This window comes from Sorex araneus, chromosome 4, assembly GCF_027595985.1.
Source record: "Sorex araneus isolate mSorAra2 chromosome 4, mSorAra2.pri, whole genome shotgun sequence".
NCBI classification, from domain to species: domain Eukaryota; kingdom Metazoa; phylum Chordata; class Mammalia; order Eulipotyphla; family Soricidae; genus Sorex; species Sorex araneus.
Window position 1 is genome coordinate 86,668,935 of NC_073305.1, and position 19,860 is coordinate 86,688,794.

At 40.6% G+C, this 19,860-nt stretch overlaps 1 protein-coding gene across 1 annotated transcript in view; it reads right to left on the reverse strand.

Annotated features, from left to right (window-relative positions):
* PKHD1 (PKHD1 ciliary IPT domain containing fibrocystin/polyductin) overlaps window positions 1-19,860 on the reverse strand; it is a 552,653-nt gene that overhangs the window by 389,046 nt on the left and 143,747 nt on the right. The window contains exon 35 of the mRNA XM_055136692.1: window positions 640-796. Within this exon, the coding sequence (XP_054992667.1) occupies window positions 640-796 (157 nt within the window). The remainder of the gene's footprint in view (window positions 1-639; window positions 797-19,860) is intronic.

Sequence of the window (19,860 nt, forward strand, 5' to 3'; positions counted from 1 at the left end):
CTAACCAGTTCTCATTTTCATACACTGAAGGAGGCAAGGATTTTTATTCTCATTCAGCAGATAAGGAAGCAAACCCACGGAGAGCTAGAATAACTGACTTAGTCAGTTGGTGATATGGTCAAGGAGTTAAAATTTGAATTCTCAGTCTCTTCCAACTTCCCAGACCCTAGAGCAATGTGGCCAGTTTTGCAATAAGGAAACCTATTTATATGACTTTCCATGGGACCAGGAAGTCAAAACCACAACAGGGTGAAAGCAGGAAGGCGTTGCTTTCTTGGCAGGGAATTTCAAAGGCAGCAGCATTAACCGATTTCAGAGCATTTCACTATATTGTGGGGGCTGCCCTGGACAAGCATGACTACAAAGTGCTTGAATAAAGAAGCATATTCTTTGAGAGAACACTGTTAACCTTCTTGCACTTGAAAAATTAAAATAATCCAGCTCTGTGTTTCTAAGTGTCCAAAGGAAGGGCTCCCCGCTTGAAACCCCGTAACCAAATGTTCTCTTTCACAGTTAAGTCTCATCGCGATCCAAAAGAAGCTCATCGGCCAAGTGCTGGAACTTGCCTAAAAATTCCTCTTCCCCCTGGCCCCTTACAACGGATAGAAATGCCGCCACCGACTTCCACACTCCTCAAACCTTTAACGTGCACGAAGCCAAGGACGCTGGTATTGGTGTCCAGCAGGAGCGAGTGGCCCTCCTCCACCGTGACGTTGTCGCCATCTAGTGGCTGTCTCCCGGGAAACCAGCTGTGAGCCCAGGACCATCTCCGACAGAACTGCAAAAGGAACTTGCCCTGGAAAAGAGAAGTTTTGTTGTGGGTTTTGTTTGGATTCTTTAAAACAAGACCGTCGGAGTGATCCATCAGAATAGAAACTTCTGTAAACTTCCTTTAGTCTACCTTTAATTTGAACCTCAATACGAGTCACCCGCTTTTCCTCTCAGAATACAAAAGGGAGAAAACAGAGAAGGGCGAGTTGTAGGTAAAGTGTCTCTGTGCTCAGCCTCTGAAACTCTCCGACAATATGCCAGAAATGTTGCCTTACATTTTTTTCCATCGCAGGCCCTCTTCTCCCTAACAGAGAGTGTCAGTTCTGGCTTTTTATTTTTCACAGACATGTACTAAGTCTTGGACAAAAGTCATAAATGGCCTGGAATAAAAAGAATTAAAATGTTCAACTTGATGGGTGGCATTTTGCTGTATGTAATTGGTATCATTTTTCACTAGCTCCACGGCCAAGTAATCCTGTTTTATAGGAACATTTCTCTTTTCAAGTGTTCAGCCTCATTCTCCCCCTCTCTTTTTGAGAGTGATGCCTCTCCCTTTGGCCTTTAGTACCTCTGTGCCAGGACAAGTCAGGAGGCAAAATGCCCCTGACTTCAGGTGACAGCCCAGAACCTTGGATTGAGGGTGGAGAGGAGACAAAACTGAGAGGAGTCCAGAATGTTCCATTTTCCGAGGGATTCGTGGTCATACAAATCCACGAGTTTTTCAAAATAAGAACTCAGGGCTGGGGAGAAAGAGCAAGTAGTAAGGCACTTGTCTTCATGAGTCTGCAATGGCCGCAACCCTGGTTCAAATCCCCAGCACTGACTATGGAACACGGCCAGGAGTCACTCCCGAATACAGAGCCAGGAACAGCCACTGAGCACTGGTGGGTGTGGCTGCCACCAAAAGACCTTGCTTCAGGGTCCTGGGTTATGTACCCAGCTCAATCACTTTGGGATAAGGAAAAGCTTTTCATTTTTCTAGATGTCCAACAGATTTACAGCACTCATCAAGTCTTCCCGGTGTAAATTCTGGCAGACAGAGTAACATGCTCATGGAACCACAGAAAGAACTAGTGACACAGGAGCACAATTAGGAGTCTGATCAAACATGTCCCCTCAATGTCCATCTGTGGACATGGACAGTAGAAGAGAATTTTGAGGAAGAGAGCTGGAGAGAAGTTTGGGGCCACCCTGTCAGTAACTCAGGGGCTACTTCTAGGTCTGTGCTCAGAGAATCACTTCTGACTCTGCGCTCAGTGGTCACTCCTGGTTCCATGTTTAGGGATCACTCCTGAGGGTGCTCAGGGGAACTTACATGGTTGTAGGGGCCAAACCGGGATTGGCAGCTTTTAAGGCCAGTACCTTTCCTCCTGTACCATCTCTCTAGCTCTAGAAAAGAACTCTCATTCCCCACTGAAGCTGAGTAGAAGGAGGTAAAATTACATTTTTTAATCAATAATTAATTCGCTCCCATGAAAGAGAAGAGGTAAGAGAATAGGAGACTGAAATGGAACAAAGTGGTGAGAAAACCCAAAACGGATTTCACTCTACAGTGCAGTCAACTGAGGAGAATGGGGAACCATGTATCTGGTATCGCCAAAATCATCATAAAGGAATATTATTTAAAACTAATTTTTAAATTGGGGTTCTAAATGGTCATAGGTAGAAAAAAATCTCTTAACAAACCGTATCTCCTCATTTATTTGATATTTTATTAGGTTATTTGATTTGGGGGCATCAAGGACTAACCCCAGGGATTGACACATGCAAATCAAATACTATACAACTGAACCACATCCCCAAGGGCCCCTCAACCCTTTCTTTCTCATTTTGGACTATGCATTTTTCAGAAATTTTAATTTTGGGGAAATACAATTTAATTTCTTTTTTTTTACTGAATCACCCTGAGACATAATTACAAAATTTTTAAGTTTGAGTTTCAGTCATTCAGTGATCAAACACCCATCCGTCCATCAGTGAAAATTTTCCATCACCAATGTCCCCAGTATACCCCACTATCCCAACCCTCCACTTGCCTCTATGACAGACAATTTCCCCCATACTCACTCTCTACTTTTAGGCATTATGGTATGCAATATAGATACTAAGAGGCTATCACATTTAATCCTTTGTCTACTTTCAGCACACATCGCCCATCCCGAACGATCCCTCCAATCATCATTGACTTAGTGATCCCTTCTCTATTTCAGCTGCCTTCTCCCCCAGCCCACGAGGCAAACTTCTAATTATGGAGTAATATTCATGACCCTTGTGTCTACTGTTCTTGGGTGTCAGTTTCATTTTATACTATTTTATATTCCACAAATGAGAGCAGTAATTCTATGTCTGTCCCTCTCTTTCTGACTCATTTTGCTTAGCCTGATAGTCTCCATGACCATCCACTTATAAGCAAATTTCATGACTTCCTCTTTCTTAACAGCTGCATAGTATTCCATTGTTTAGATGTATCAAGGTTTCTTTAATCAGTCTTCTGTACTTGGGTACTCAGGTTTTTGCCAGATTCTGGCTATTGTGAACAGTGCTACAATGAACATGCGGGTGCAGTTGTCATTTCTACTGTGCTTTTTTTGCACCCTTGGGATATATTACCAGGAATGGTATTGCTGGGTCATATGGAAGCTCAATTTCTAGATTTTTTTTTTTTTGCTTTTTGGGTCACAGCCGGCAATGCACAGGGGTACTCCTGGCTTTGCACTCAGGAATTACTCCTAGTGGTGCTCAGGGGACCATATGGGATGCTGGGATTCGAACCCGGGTTGGCCACATGCAAGGCAAACACCCTACCCGCTATGCTATTGCTCCAGCCCCCTCAATTTCTAGATTTTTAAGACCTGCCCATATTGTTTTCCAAAAAGGCTGGGCCAGTCAGCATTCCTACCAACAATAAGAGTCCCTTTCTCCCCACATCCCCACCAGCACTGATTATTCTTATTCCTTTTGATGTATTCTAGTCTCTGTTGTGTGAGATGATGGCTCATTGTTTTGATTTGCATCTCCCTGATGATTAGCAATGTAGAGCATTTTTTCATGTGCCTTTTGTCAGCCCTTTGTTTTAAAGATAATATTTCAGATAGTGTTTCTGTCAAGCTTAGAGTTGTTTAAAAGACAATGTCCCTCAGTAGCACCATGATGGAATGAAATGCTAAGGATGTTGAAACCAGATGACCTCCTCAAATGATTCTTCTGCATCCAGGTATGAAGAAAAATTCAAGGCAAGGACTACTAGAAGGGAGGATGTTAGTTTGTTTTGCGGGGGTCACCCCCAGCCATCCTCAGGGCTTACTTCTGACTCCATGCCCTCCATTCATTCATTAATTTGAGAATACTTTTAAATTTCAAGTGAGCAGAGTAGTTGGCATCTGTCTCTAAGAAACTATCTAATAGCTACCTAAGTATAAGAGCCTCATGACAGGGAGCTGGAGTGATAGCACAGCAGGTAGGACATTTGCCTTGCACGTAACCGACCCAGTTTCGATCCTCAGCATCCCATAAGGTCCCCCAAGCACCGCCAGTAATTCCTGAGTGCAGAGCCAGGACTTAACCCCTAAGCATTGCTGAGGGTGACCCAAAAAGGAAAATAAAAAAAATCCTCATGATAGCATCTGTCACAGAATTTACAAACATTTGTCATGCCAACTTTTGCTCTTCCATATTTTCATAGCTGGCACTTTGGCAATATCTTTCCATCCACCATCTCCCCACGACCAAGCCTCTTCCCAAACAGTTGAAATGGTTCATTTTTCAGTATCTTCAGCCTCCACCTTGTCCCTTGACTTAATCAAGCAAAAGAGAAAGCTGACAGCACAGATAAAAAAAAAACCTCTAGCCAATTCGTATGAAAGCATCTCCGTTGGTAATGTTTTCAGCAAAAGCCATGCTCTATGTCACCTATTCAAACTTGTCAATTGTTGTCGAGGTTTCTTCATTAAATATAAGCTCTTTCCACTATGGTACCCGGGACTTTCCTCTTCAGCTTCCTAGTTTTCTTCTTTAAGCTAAATCAGTCACCCATTCCCATTACGCAGATGAAGAAAAAATTATTTACCCATGGACATAGGGTATATGGAAATAGGAAATAGAGATTTAGGGAATATCCACAACATACCCTCATCTTTACCTAAGTATAAGTAATCTCAACTCAAGCCCCACCATTAACAAAGGTGAAAAAGAAAAAGCAAAAATCTCCTCCCTGTTAGGGAGCTTATATAATTTGTTTCCTTCTTAGAGCATGTCAGCACTTCTCTGAACTTCAGGGAATGTGCAGCGTCTGCAAATTGTACATGTCACCTGAAATGCACTTGCAACACCACTTGAGTTATCTTGAAAGAAGTCATTGATCAGCAAGTTGGAACACCAGGCAAAGCAAAGATCTATTTGTGAGTGTGTGTGTGTTAAGCTACAGTGGTGGAGAGGTAGGGTATGGGAATCTCTGCTCATACTGTTTCCTGGATGACAAAGACAGTTATTTTGACACCTCACCAGAACACCTTCTGCGGTACGCAAGTCTTAGAAATGAGAAAGACAGAGCCCTGTAAAGGACATTCTGCTGACCTCTGGAACTGCTTTATTTTCTTGATGAACTTAGTCATCCCTGAATCACTGTATTTATTTATGGTCAGTCAAGCCCTAGTAGGATGGACTCGTCATGAGCGTTTCTCAGTTCTCTACCATATCCAAAGTACCCATACCAGTGCTGCCATTTAGTAGATACTCCAAAATGCGTTTGAGTGAATAAGTGAATGGTTACCTCTTACTTGAGCTCATAATTACTGTCACCACTTAATATTTTAATAGTTACAATAATATGAAGCTGAAAATAATTTTCTTTTTCAGTACTATTTTACATACAGTTTTAAATTTTTATTTCAAAATAAATTTATCTCTTATTTTGTGGCTTCCTTTGTTACTTTATTACCTTCTTTATTAATTACTTTAAGAATCATTTAGATCACACCTGTCCTGGAAGGGAGTATAACATGAGGCCCCCATAGCCATGCCACCGGACTCCAAGACAAATGTTTCACCCAGGGCACCCCAGATGGGGGTGAGTGAGAGCCCTCTCCACCACAAGGGACCCAGATCCAGCAGCTGAAAACTTCCAGGACCCAACTGTCGCCATGCTCTAGGCCACTCCCCACCAGCTTGGGCCAAGCCTCAATATGAGTAAACATATTCCTGAACCACACGGCCGCAAAAGCAGCTGCATGACACATCATAAAAAACTCTCTACCTATTCTCCATAATTACCATACCATATTTGATGGGTTCAGATAGTAGGCAACAAATCATAGAGGCAAATGTATATATGCATATATACATATTTTCAGATATATATACCAAAGCTCACATCAGCCAAACTTTCACAACATGTTAGTGATATCCTATAGAATGTCTTAATGACTCCTGCTAAGATAGAACAATCTTCACACTATTTCCTATATGAACACTTTTTTGTAAGAACATTCAGCAATTCTTCATAACAGTCAATACAAAATATATTATTTCAGTTGTGTTTTGGAACAGGGATTGGGGCTTTGGATGAAAACATCCCGAATTTGGTGGTGGGAAGGTGTAATGGTGGTGGGATTGGTGTCTGAATATTAAATGTAAGCCAATATTGTGAATAAACATATAAAATAATTTTTAAATAGAAAAATATCAAAACCAAAAGAAAAGAATTCTTCCATTCTAAGTACCACTTGTATATTCTTGATTTGTGAGGCTTTATATTTGCATGTCAACACATAACTAAGTTTGAGTGTGTGCTGGTGGGAAGTTTTCTGGTTTTTAATCTTTGCTTTTATTTTTTCCAAATGACTGTTATCATACTATGTACTAAATAACATCTGCTGTTCAAATGAATAGATTTTGCTATTTTAATAATTATATAGCAATGTTGGCAATTAATAATTGCATAACTTGCTGACAATTAAAAGTCTGACCCTTTTAAATATGAGCAAAGATAAAGACCTCTCTCTCCCAATACAAGTAACATCACCCTTGTTCTTGAGGTGCTCATGTTATCAGAGAAATACAAATATCCAGATAATTAATATAGAGCATGATTAATTCAATAATTAAAGGCATCACAAAATTGCTATGGGAGTTCAGAGCTTTAGAGAGTTGACTGTGATGGTGACTGCCTTACAGGTTAAATCCAATGCATTCAATCACCTTTCTTGTCTTAATCTGAACACTAGAAATAAATTAACATAGATTATTTCATCTGATGATTAAACAAAAAAATTAAAGAATTCTTACTGTAGAAAAGTCAACCATTTGCAAATCCAGGATTGCGAATTAAGCCCCTGACCTATAATCTAATAACTCTTTTGAGAACAAAAAGGAAATTAAATTAGTTTGGCATAATTTGTTCTTACTGAGCTCATGCCAGCTCTAAGTGATCACTTTCTTTTCCTGGTGCTTGTAAACCCTGCACAATTATGAGATAACATAAGAAAGTCTTTCATACTGGCAGCACAGAGACCACTGTGGACACTGTCCCTGTTAGGAAGCCAAACAAACAATTCATGAGCCTACCTCTCGTTTTTGTATGCATCCCACTCTCTGAATTCTTCAAAAATGTTGAGACGAGCGTTTAATACCTGCAAGCTCTTTTCTCTCCCTCTTTCTCTCTCTCTCTCTCTCTCTCTCTCTCTCTCTCTCTCTCTCTCTCTCTCTCTCTCTCTTTCTCTCCCCTCCCGCCTCTCTCCCTCTCTTTGGGTCACACCCAGCGATGCACGGGGGTTACTCCTGGCTCATGCACTCAGAAATCACTCCTGGTGCTGCTTGGGGGACCATATGGGATGCTAGGAATCGAACACAGGTCAGCCATGTGCAAGGCAAATGCCCTACTCACTGTGCTATGGCTCCAGCCCCAGACCTGCAAGTTCTTGAGTCACCTTTGGATTCAGAGAACTCAATAGTCTCCTAAAACATGTCCAGAGTCTTCATATTTCCCTCTATTTGAATCTTCAAATCTCTACTAACTCTAGCACTTCCCAGTGAAGACCATTCTTGTGACTACCATCGCCAGAGAAAATGATAATTACAAAACATCAAACACCTCTAATCCTGGCACAGTTCCAGACTGACAGTCTCATTAACCCCCACCACTGAAAACATGTATGGATTGCTTCCTTTGCTTTAAATTTAAATGTTTTTCATTTTTTAACTAACAATGATGGCAAATATTGATGATTGTGTGCTCAATGTTTCATTCAGTAATTGCATTTTTTTAGCACTCTTTTCAGGAATAACAAAGGAAATTGATCTCAATGAGGAACTATTTATTGGCCACCCATTAGGCACTAGTACAAGTGCAAAACAAAACAAGCCTCATGGAATTTATAATTTAGGTAAAAACTGACAGGCATATATAAGCAGATAAAGCCCCATGACAAAAATAAAATCATATAGCTGCTGTATTTTGTTTATTTTTAAGGCAATAGCCAGCAGTTATCAGAGCACTGTATTCAGAAGTCACTATTGGTGTGCCCTGGGAATCAATATTGCAGTGCCAGGAATGAGGGTGACTACATGCAAGGCAAGTGCATTGATCCCTAAACTATTTTTCCAGCTACCATGACATATCACTGTATCGCTGTCATCCCATTACTCATCGATTTGCTCGAGTGAGCACCAGTAACGTCTCCATTGTGAGACTTGTTGTTACTGTTTTTGGCATATCAAATACGCCACAGGTAGCTTTCCAGGCTCTGCCATGCGGGTGAGATACTCTTGGTAGCTTGCTAGGCTCTCTGAGAGGGACGGAGGAATCAAACCCAGGTCGGCCACGTGCAAGGCAAACACCTTACCTGCTGTGCTATCACTCCAGCCCGCCATATTTTTAATTTTTCTGGAAACTGAACCTGTCTTTATTCCCATCCACAGTGTCAAAATACTAATTCTAAAAAGGTAAATGCATACCTATGTTCAGCGTGGCAGTCTTTATAATAGCTAAGCTCAATGCCCAACATCACATGAGTGGATAGGGACATTGTGGTAGATATACACAGTGGAAAACATCATCAATATCATCATCATCATCATCATCATCCCATTGATCATCAATTTTCTCAAATGGTCTCAGTAATGTCTTCAATCGTCCTAGCCCTGAGATTTTAGAAGCCTCTCTTTACTCGTCCTTCCCAATGGTGCAGCATTGGAGGCTCTTTCAGGGTCAGGAGAATGAGACCCATCATTGTTACTGATTTTGGCATATGAATACGCCACAGGGAGTTTGCCAGCCTCTCCCATGTGGGCAGGAAACTCTTGGTAGCTTGCCAGGTTCTCCAAGAGAGTGAACTAAGCTACAAGATGTTGGGGCCACGCGATTCTGGGAGCTTAGTTTTCTAGTCTCTGGACATTGGCCATTGATGGGATTACACGGCACTGAGGTAGTTTCTGGGTGTGACCGCCTAGCTACTGGAAAACTCACACAGTAGAAAACAATTCAGATAAATAAAGAAAATATGAAATCTCACAGTTATCACATTCGGATGGAACTAGAGAGGCATAGTAAATGAAATAAATCTGGCGAAAGACAAATAGCAGAGATCTCTCTCACAGGTGGTCTATAAAGAAACAGGGCTGGAGAGATCCAAGGCCAACTGGCCTTGCATGGATGGCCCTGGTTCAATCCAGACACCCACATCTGGAACTAACCCCTGAGCAATGGCAATGGCCAGATGTAACCAAAACCAAAACAAAGAACTAAAATCCAAGGATTATACCATTTCCACTGAAAACAAAGATTCTGATCACCAAACAGGTTGCCAAGATGGCAGGAGGATGGGAAGAAAAAGGTCCTATGGACAGTGCTGGAGGGTCATTGGCGCTGTAGTAGTAAGTGTGGCTTCCTAACACTGGACCTCTGTCAACGGGGATTAAGGGGGATAAAGTGAATTAGAAGTGCCTGAAAGGGTGGGGTTTTGAGGGATGGGGGTTCAGCACCTGTAATAAAGGAGGATAGCAGAGGAATGGTGTGGGAGCTAGGAGCTGTCTGGGGAAGGTGCTGGAGGACAGAACTGGATTGGATAACAGGCTGCAGCCTGGGCCTAAAAGAAGCATCATGGCCTTCTGCTCAGGCAGTATGGCATGACAGTCCTTCCCTTGGCAGGATGACCTCAAGTTCTGCATAAGCCAGAAGGAAAAGAGTCAGATAAAAATCATCACTAATCGACAAGAAGGTCAGCAAATTACAGCCCAAACTTTTCCCACCCACTGATGTGATAAAGTTATTGGAGCTTGGCTCTAGCCACTCATTCATATCATGTTTATGGCTGCTTTCAGTTTGTTTTAAAGACTCTATGAGCCCATAAAACCTAAAATGTGAGCCATTTGGATTGCTATAGAAAAAAATATTGCTGACTAGCTGGTATATTCTAATCATGCTATCAGTATATTAGTAAGGACTATACCCTCCAAGTACCTGTTACTGTGTTCAGTTCTGCACACCTCTACTCCACCAATATCAAAATATACTCAAAATAAAACCTCCCATAATTAAAAATCAGCAATATATAGACAAGTAATATTAAAGACATTTAAAAAATAAAAAGCAAATCTCTATAATATAAAAAGAATGTATCCCAATGACAAAATGAAGTAATTAGAATAAGAAGAGATATCTGATCTTTTCTGGCTGGCTCAGGGGACCGTATGGGGTGCCAGCAACTGGCAAGTGAAACAGTCTTAGTAACAAATATAATCAAAATCATGGCAATTGATTCAGCCTCCTCATTTTCCAATAAGCAGGTATCGAAACACTACATAGAGCAAGTGAAAGTGCAGCGATTGTGTGAGCGAATGTGTGTGTGCATGTCACACACAAGTGCCCGCATACCTGCACACAGAGCCAAATCTGAAGATTGACAGATACATGCTAGCCTTTTCCACAAGGCTGACACCCTGCCATTTAACCAGCGAGCACAGAGCATGTGTTTCTGTTTGCAGTCACCAGTAAGAGACAAGGTTAACATTTTAAGTGATGGGCTACAGCATGGTATTTCCCCATGCAATGGACCCGTGACTGCAGCGCTTTCGAAAACACTTAATTTCAGTGATTGAATACACGGGAGCTCACTTTTCCTGCTATGAACCTTTGACAGCTTCTCAGTTTCATACACCAGGGGACCCTTTTTTTGCCTCCTTTCTTTCCCCCTCCCCTTTATACCTGAAGGGAAGCAAAATGAGTATGTACTGGCAGAGGGAAAGGAGGAAGCCCAGAGAATACAAGCCAGTTTATAAGCATCAGTATATTTTACAATAGAAGTATTCATTGCCATCTGCTCTAATTACTTTTAATGTTTGGGCTACCATCTTCATACAATAGAAATAATGATCTCCCCAAGGGCAAAAAGAAAAAAATTGTTGTTTTACAGAAACAAACAAAAGTTGATTACATTTAGCTCCCAGGCTAAAGAAGCATCAAGCTACTTTGTAGTACACAATCAATTAGGAAATTGGGTAGGTCTCTGATTAACGCAAATTGGCATCCTTTGTGGTTCCCTCCCACTCTAGCTTGTCCCCACCTATTTGGAGGAGTTCTGCTCACCACTCACACAAGACAAAGAGACATATCGGCACATTTCTGGGCCTATCCATCCACACAGACTCATTATATTGGGATAAGAGCCATACAAAGTCAAATCCTCCCCAGTCTTATGGGGAGGGTGACATCAACCATGCCAAGCTTTGAGAAATAATGACTATAGAGCTGAGTATTCCAACCAGACGCCACCCTCCACCTACGCCAAGAGTTGTATATTTGGGAGGTGCTCCAGGCCCAAACCTCTCAGGACCTAGAACATACAGCCTCACTAAAGCTTCCAGGAACCAAAATGCACCAAATTGGACCCATTCCTTGGAATTCCAGGAAAGTCTGCAACTAAGTTATATAGGTCAGTGGAGTTCATAACAGCACCAACCAGATCCCTGCAATACCAGTAGAAACCAAACTTCACAACAGCTACAAGTGGAAACCTCTCCAATCCCCAAATTGACTGCCAGTATTTACCTGCATTAAGCATAATTATGAGCTATTCCTCAGTATTTATAACCCCTTATCTAATGTCCTTTTCCTATTCCTTTCCTTTTAGTAAGGGCACAGTAAATGAACGCAATGGAACTATCAATTCCGTGGTTTAATTATGTTAGACTGCAATAATGAAAAAAAATTTCAGGTGTAAATAAGTTCAGAAATCAATTAACTTTGGATTCATCAAAGAGGTGGGGGGACTCTACCTCTTCAAATAACGCCTTAGAAGAGAACTTGAAGATTGGCCTTGAAGGAGCAAACTGTCATTCGAAAAGAAGACCATGTGGCTAAAACCCTTTGAGTAGTTTGTGAGAGGTGGAAATAAATAGTTCCAAGTCTATAGTCAAGAAGAAAAAGATGTTTGCAATATGATACTAAAAGGTTATCAGATACATCCCTTTACACAAGGAGAAAGAGAGAGAGAGAGAGAGAGAGAGAGAGAGAGAGAGAGAAGAAAAGTCCCTGCCATAGAGGCAGGTGGAGAGGGGGGTGCTGGAAGGGAAACTGAGGACACGGTGATGGGAAATATACACTGATTAGAAGGGTGGGTGTTGGAACACTGTAAGACTGAAACTTAATCATGAATAGCTTTGTAAGGGTCTATATCACCGTGATTCAATTTAAAAAATGAAACTTAAAAAAAGAAGAAAAGGAGGAAGGCAGTTGTACAGTTGAAGAATGACTTCAGTTCACCACTAAATGGGCTCAGAGAATATCTCTATCTCCAGAAGAGAGCCGGGGTCTCACAAGATGTGAGTTTGGGAAACTGGAGCTGAGAACCATCTTCTCTGCCCAGACTGATGATGTTCAGTAACCGTGAAATAACAAGAGGCATTGTTTAGTGACACTGAGATTCTGTTGATTCTTAAAAAAAAATACTTTGGATTAACGTTGGGTTGCAGCTGTAGATAGATTTCAGGTGGACAGCATTTATAGTTTAACATCTGTATCTTCTTTCTACAGTGTGATTTCCACCCAAAAGTCCAGTCTTCATCCACTACCATCACTGACCCCTTTCAGTAAATTTGCCCCAACCCTGTCCCTTATGATGACCACCCAAAAGCTTGTTTTCATCTATCACCAAACAACAGGGTTCAGCAGCAATGGAGGAAAAGGTGACTACATCACCATCATAGCTTTCTTTGTAATTTTCAGAGAGCAAGTTTGCAGTTTGGTTTCCTCCTATCTTAGAAATTCCTAATCCAAGGATAAATACCAAGACCAAGCTTTGCATGACACCAGAAAGTTCTCACTGCATCAATGACTCCCCACAACTAGAACATTTGATGTAGAACATTCTGATTTATAATGCCAAGAGTTTTTGATGAAAACATGATACCAACCTTCCATTTGAACAGGAAGAGCTGAGACTATCATAAGAAATAATAATTGTTCCACAAAACTGCTCCATCATATAAACTCTATTTATAGTGAAGACATGCAAAACCTTGCTGGTCTTGAATACAACATATATGTCCTTTGGGATACACCATGTATTTTCTTTCAGATTTCATTTAGTTTGGGGGCCATATATGGTAGGTCTCAGGGATTATTCCTAGCTCCTCACTTAGGGATCATTCCTGGTTGGCAAGGTGACAGGGATTGAACTTTGGTCAGCAAGTTGCAAGGCAAGTGCCCTACCTCCTGTAACTATCACTCCAGCTCCTGAGATCATATGCATTTTAAAAATTTATGAAACTTAAGATAATGGCAATGAACATAATTGATATTCATCACTGTTTTTTTCCTTGCATTACTTCCTGAGTATAGGAGGCTATGATTTTTTGGAGGAGGAGGAGAAAGATAATAGAGAAGGAAGAGGAGAATGGGGAAGAGAAGAAAGGAAAAAAGGAAGGAGGGAAGGAAGGAAGGAAGGAAGGAAGGAAGGAAGGAAGGAAGGAAGGAAGGAAGGAAGGAAGGAAGGAAGGAAGGAAGGAAGGAAGGAAGGAAGGAAGGAAGGAAGGAAGAAAGGAAGGAAGGAAGGGAAGGGAAGAAAATGTACAGAACAAACCAGGCTCTGAAACTAGACAAATACACTCTATCTTCACTAACTTTGACTAAAAACATGTCCCTCATTCTTTGTCCATCAAACTTCAGAGTAGAAATTATTATACTCTTTTGGGGAGGACAAAGGAAATTAATGTTAATTTGGGTTTTTAGATCTAATATCAAAGTAGCATCATGTTTTATTATTAAGCATTCATGCATGTATTGCCGGTTTTTGATGATGCAAAGGTTATTCATTTTAAGGCTATTATCACAAATTATCAGTCCTACTTCAGGAATGAGAAAACCCAAAAGATTAAGCATGTGTATCAGAGCCGGGATGAAATCTCAAGAATGCAGGATCATATGCCTATGCATTGCAGCAGCTTTTCTAAATTTTGCAAGTTGAGTTAGTTAAAATAATCATCAACAACTTTGCAGAAGTCACTGGGTAATCATTACGGGCTCAGTATTGTGGTTGCTTCCCTTGTCCCCATGAATACAAAATTGAATTTCTAAGCTCTTAGGCCCAGTTTCAAATGCATTGTTCCCTTTACTGAAATGCATCTGCCACATATTGTCCCTTTTCTGCCAAACTCTATTTATTGGTTCCAGATGCAATGAATCATCTACTGACTTTAGCGACATTAGAGGTAAACACCAAGGGTAAAATGTAGAGATAATTAAATAACACCAACTACCAGTAACAGCAGTCTGAGCAACAGAGGAAATAGACCCAGAGATTTCAGATAGGGCAGTCTGATGGAAACCCTCCATTCTCAGAATCAAAACCACATGCCATTTTGACATGATGGAAAAATATCTGTATGTTATTTTGCCCAGTTTTTGTATTCCTATTATGGGTAAGCAGGTGTGGTGAGCAGGCAGTGCAATTATTAAATGTTCCCATGATTAGAAAGAAAATATTCAGAAGTCAACTGCCATCTATTTAGTGTGTCAAAGCAGTGTGCTTTAAGCTGGAGTTTTTTTTTTTTTTTTTTTTTTTTGTAACAATATGTTGGTATCTCTCTTTTTTTTTTTTTTTTTTTTTATAGTTTATTTTTAATTAGTGAGTCAACATGAGGGTACAGTTACAGATTTATACATTTTTGTGCTCATGTTTCTCCCTTACAAAGTTTGATAACCCATCCCTTCACCAGTGCCCATTCTCCACCACCAGTAAACCCAACATCCCACCCCCCCTTCCCAGTCCCGTCTCCCCCCACCCCACACTGCCACTATGGCAGGGTATTCCTTTTTGTTCTCTCTCTCTGATTAGGTGTTGTGGTTTGCAATAAAGGTGTTGAGTGGCCATTGCGTTCAGTCTCTAGTCTATATTTGGCCCGCATCATCTTTCCCCCACATGACCAACAACCACATTTTACTTGCTGTTCCCTTCTCTGAGTTGCCCAGGATGAGAGAACAGCCTCCAAGCCATGGTGACAACCTCCTGGTACTTATTTCTACTATTCTTGGGTGTTCGTCTTATAGTCTATTATTCTATATTAAGCTGGAGTTTTTTTTAACAGTTATTTCACTTATGGCTAAGCCTGAGGATGAAATTAATAGAATTACATGTTTTGTTTTCTAGAAAACTCTTCTTTAGAGAAAACTTCATAAAGCAAACATATTCTGGAGCTTTTGAAAAAAAAAACTCGTAAAGCTCAGTCTAACTTCCGGATAGCAAAATGCACTTTCATCATTGGCTTTATGATTGGTCAACTGAAATTCATTGCACACTATATATATATATATATATATATATATAAAATGTATAAACATGAGCATGGTATATATACACAGAAGTTTATACAAACACTTGAAAAACTTCCCTTATCATGGGTCTTTAAAGACAGAAAACTGAGAACCCGTGGCAAATGCTAAACAATCCACAGGCAGAGTCATCACCCAAGAAGTTCTTCAAACTTGGGAAGTTTAAAAGCCACAGACCCCCTTAAATCAGCAGCTGCTGCCACAGCAAACAACTCTCTAAGGGATCCAAGACCAGACTAACCAGTAAGCAATACTGGAGATTTATAAAAAGTCACGCCACCTCTCAGGATGCAAACCGAATGCCTTTCTGCAGGATTCTCCCAATTTCAGAGAATTAATCCCTTGCTAGAAATCAGTTCCTCTACTTGCTGAAGAAGACTGATGTTCATGAGACTTTTTTTCTGTAAGAAATGGGAACGTCCTTCTCCATTTTTTCCCAGGTGAAGGTACATAATCTCCCCCAAAAGCCCTCCATGATTTCAGGGTTCATGTAAGCCTAGGTTCCTATGTGTTCCAAAATCTCATTTCAAAATGTGAAATTAGGTGACTGTTACAAGGTTATTAATCATGGTAGAATCAGGACAAAAGCCAATTTTACCCCCCTCAGGAATACATGGTCTTTTTTTAAAAAAAATAACACAGTGTAAGCAACTTAATGGAGTGATAGTATGTATTCTAATAGGGGCAACGCACATCAGTGAAGAACCTGGCATGAAGAACCTGGCAAGCAAGTGTCATGGTTCTCAGTCATTCCCCATTTCCTACTTGACACATTTCTGACACCACCATTTTGCAATGAAGTCTCCCTTGCCTGGGATCAAACTAAAGTAGTTTTTGTTTGACTTTAGAAATGAAGGGGAAAAACTGCTTCATTTCTTTATCAGATGAAACAGAAAGAATTAGCTTTTCTTTTTGACTCCCTCAGCTGCCCCATTATATTGAACTAATTGAGGTGGGAAAGTGGCTTTAAGTCTGCAGATCTTTGAGTTTTTTCATCTGAGCAGACCAAAGCAAGCCTAAACTTTATGCTTTTAGCTTAAAGCATTTTTAAAACCTTACGAACATATTGAGAACATGCAAAGATGATAAAATAGGAATAGAAGAAGTGACACCTTATCTGATTTTCTAGCACCCACTCAAGATAAGAAACTACCCAAAGCATGTTTAGAGGGTGAGAGGCAATCATAGAAAATGAATGAAATTAAATTATGCTCTGACGACTAAACAAAAGATTTGGATTTTAAAGAGAATTTTGACCAACATAATTTATATGAGAGATGTTTCTTTATTTTTCATGGGAGAAATCTTCATGACATCAAGGTCATTTGTCAGTGACTTCTTGCACATCACACCAAATCATAGCAATGAAAGAAAAACTTTATAATTTAGACTTCATCAAATTTAAAGCCTTTTTTTTTTTAATCAGAGAACACTATCAATAGAGCGAAAAGGTAACCTAGGGGATTAAAAAAAGTTCAAATCTATATCTGTTAAGGGGTAATATCTAGAATATACAAAGAATTCCTATAATTTAACAACAACAAAATATTTTAATGGGCACAGGATCAGGTATATCATTTAAAGGGATAGAGCACATACCATGAATGAACATAGCTCCAAATTTCATCTCTGGTACTGCAGGCTTCCTCAGCAGTGCCACCTGTGTCCCTGAGCCCCAGCACTGCAGGACCTGAATACCAGTCCAAATAACACTAGGAGTGGTACCTAGGTCCCTAGGCACAGCTGGAGAGGACTTTCAGAATAAATAAAAAATTAAAAAATAAAAAATTTCAAAAGCTTACATGGCAGAGAACTTGACATTTAGCCTAAGGTATACAAAATACTTACAGACAGGAGGAAAAGTTGTTTAAATATTAGTTATTTGAAAAACACAAATCAAGACCAAAATAAAATATCATTTGATTCCTCCGTCCCTCTCAGAGAACCCGGCAAGCTACCGAGAGTATCCCACCTGCACGGCAGAGCCTGGCAAGCTCCCCGTGGCATATCCAATAATGCCAAAAACAGTAACAACAAGTCTCACAATGGAGACGTTACTGGGGCCTGCTTGAGCAAATCTATGAACAATGAGGCAACAGTGCCACAGTGCTACTACATATCTACTAAGAAGAGTTATTAAAAAGTAATTTTTAACTACATGTATTGATACAAACTTGGGAAAGTTGGAACAACAGAAACTTAAGAAATCCTTTGGAAATGGTTTAGTGGCTCTTCACAAAATTTCACGTAGGATTAATATGATCTGACCATTCTCAAAATTGAAAGCTGGCATTTTTACACCCCTGTTCTAAACACCAAAAGAAGCCATTATGCTCTCACGAGACATGCGTGGACAAACAAAACGTTGGTGTATATGCAGCAGAATCTTACTTAGATTTTAAAAGAAAGGAAATTCTGACACATGCTACAACATGGATGGACCCTGAATACCTTATGTTAAAAAAAAAGAATCAGTAACAAAAAAATATAAATATTATAGAAATCTTTTTAGATGTAGCACAAAGGTTGCCAGATTTAGAAACAAACAAAAAAATAGAATGATGACTGCCAAGGGCTGGGAGCAGAGGAAATGGGGGGGAGCTGTTTTATGGGTGTCCAGTTTCAGTTTGGGAAAATAGAATATTGAGAAGACTGACATTCAGCAATGCAGATACGTATAACACCACCAAACAACTTGAGTATAGAGAACAAAAAAATGTTAAATTTTATTTGTTCTTTTTAAATGGAGAACAGGCACTGGAGAACAGGACCTACAGCAGGTAGGGCATTTGCCTTGTATGAGGCTGACCCGGGTTTGATTCCCAGCATCCCTTATGGCCTCCTGAGCACCACCAGGGGGATAATTCCTGAGTGCAGAGCCAAGAGTAACCCCTGTGCATTGCCGGGTGTGACCCAAAAAGAAAAAAAATGGGGAACAAAGTGTTTATTTTAATTCAATAACCAACTTTCTTGTGTTCTCTAGCACTTTAGGTCAAACCAACAGATTAAAAATAAAACCTGCTCCATTGGTCAGGGCTTCTATAGAAACTCAGAATGGAGGAGCATTCCAGCACTCCATCTCCTCATTTCCAGAAGACGGAAGACACTGAAGCCCAGGGTGAAAATAAAAAAGATTTTTTTCAGTATACCAAAGTTATATGGAAGGATGAATAAGCAAAATAATAAAGAGAAACCTCATGGCCATGTTGCTCTGTGGAGTGAGGGTTGGAGGCTTTAGATCTGTGAACACCAGTTGTTTCTCTACTCTCCCTCTTCCACGGGGTGACAGTACACAAAAGTCTCCTGCCTGTCTTTGACATACTCTGTTAGTTCAGACCTCCATGCCCCAAATGCCATTCAACCAGGCAAGTGTTTGCTCCATCTTCCAAAGCCAAGTCAGGTCCCTTCCTCTGGGAGACTTTTGCTAGTGTCCCCTGGCTCCCTTTCAGGTTCCATAGGGCTTGGCACATGTACAGCAATATTTAGCCCACACTGCTCCACAACGTTTAGCATCTTGTATTCTTTTCTATGTTGGCTCCTACCACATTGAAGTCAGCAGAGAGAGACTTCCAAGAAGGCACTAGGAAAGCTCAGTTATAAAGAAATTGTATTTCCTTCACCTCTGCAAAGTCAGAGACACAGCGAGGGCCACGTCCAACAGAGGAGGGAAAAGACAGCACTGATTTGGAGTGTGCTCCCTGCCATTTGGGGGGAAACAGAGGTGACTGTGGATATTTTAGAGGGGAACAGTTCTGGGTAATATTGAAAGTGTTTTCCCAAAAGGCATACTGGGCTATGGAGAGAGAGCAAAATCCTGCCTCCCTTCCTGTAGAAAAGCAATGGGCCAACTAGTTTGAGTTGGAAGCCAAAGACCTGAGTAGGAGAATTCCATGGGAACACACCAAATAGCCCAACAGCTAGCGATTTTATATATCCAACATGAGATTACATGGGGCATTGTTTCTGTACACTAATTCTCCCTCTCCTTGGGCCAACTCTTAAAAGAAGAGAACAGGTCAACCTGTACCTGCGGGACGAAAGCACCAGCAGCCTGATAGTGACTTCAGGCTTCTTGATACCCCAAAATTGCTTCTGTGCCTTTGGCCAAACCCAACAACTTGGGGCCAAGTTTGCCAAGAAATTAAATGGCCAAAAGTTAGGTATTCGGGAACCATACCCACAAATCATATCCTATAGGCTTGTATAGAATAAACCACCTTGTATATATAAACCATCTTGTATAGGCTCACCTATACAAGCTCTTTATT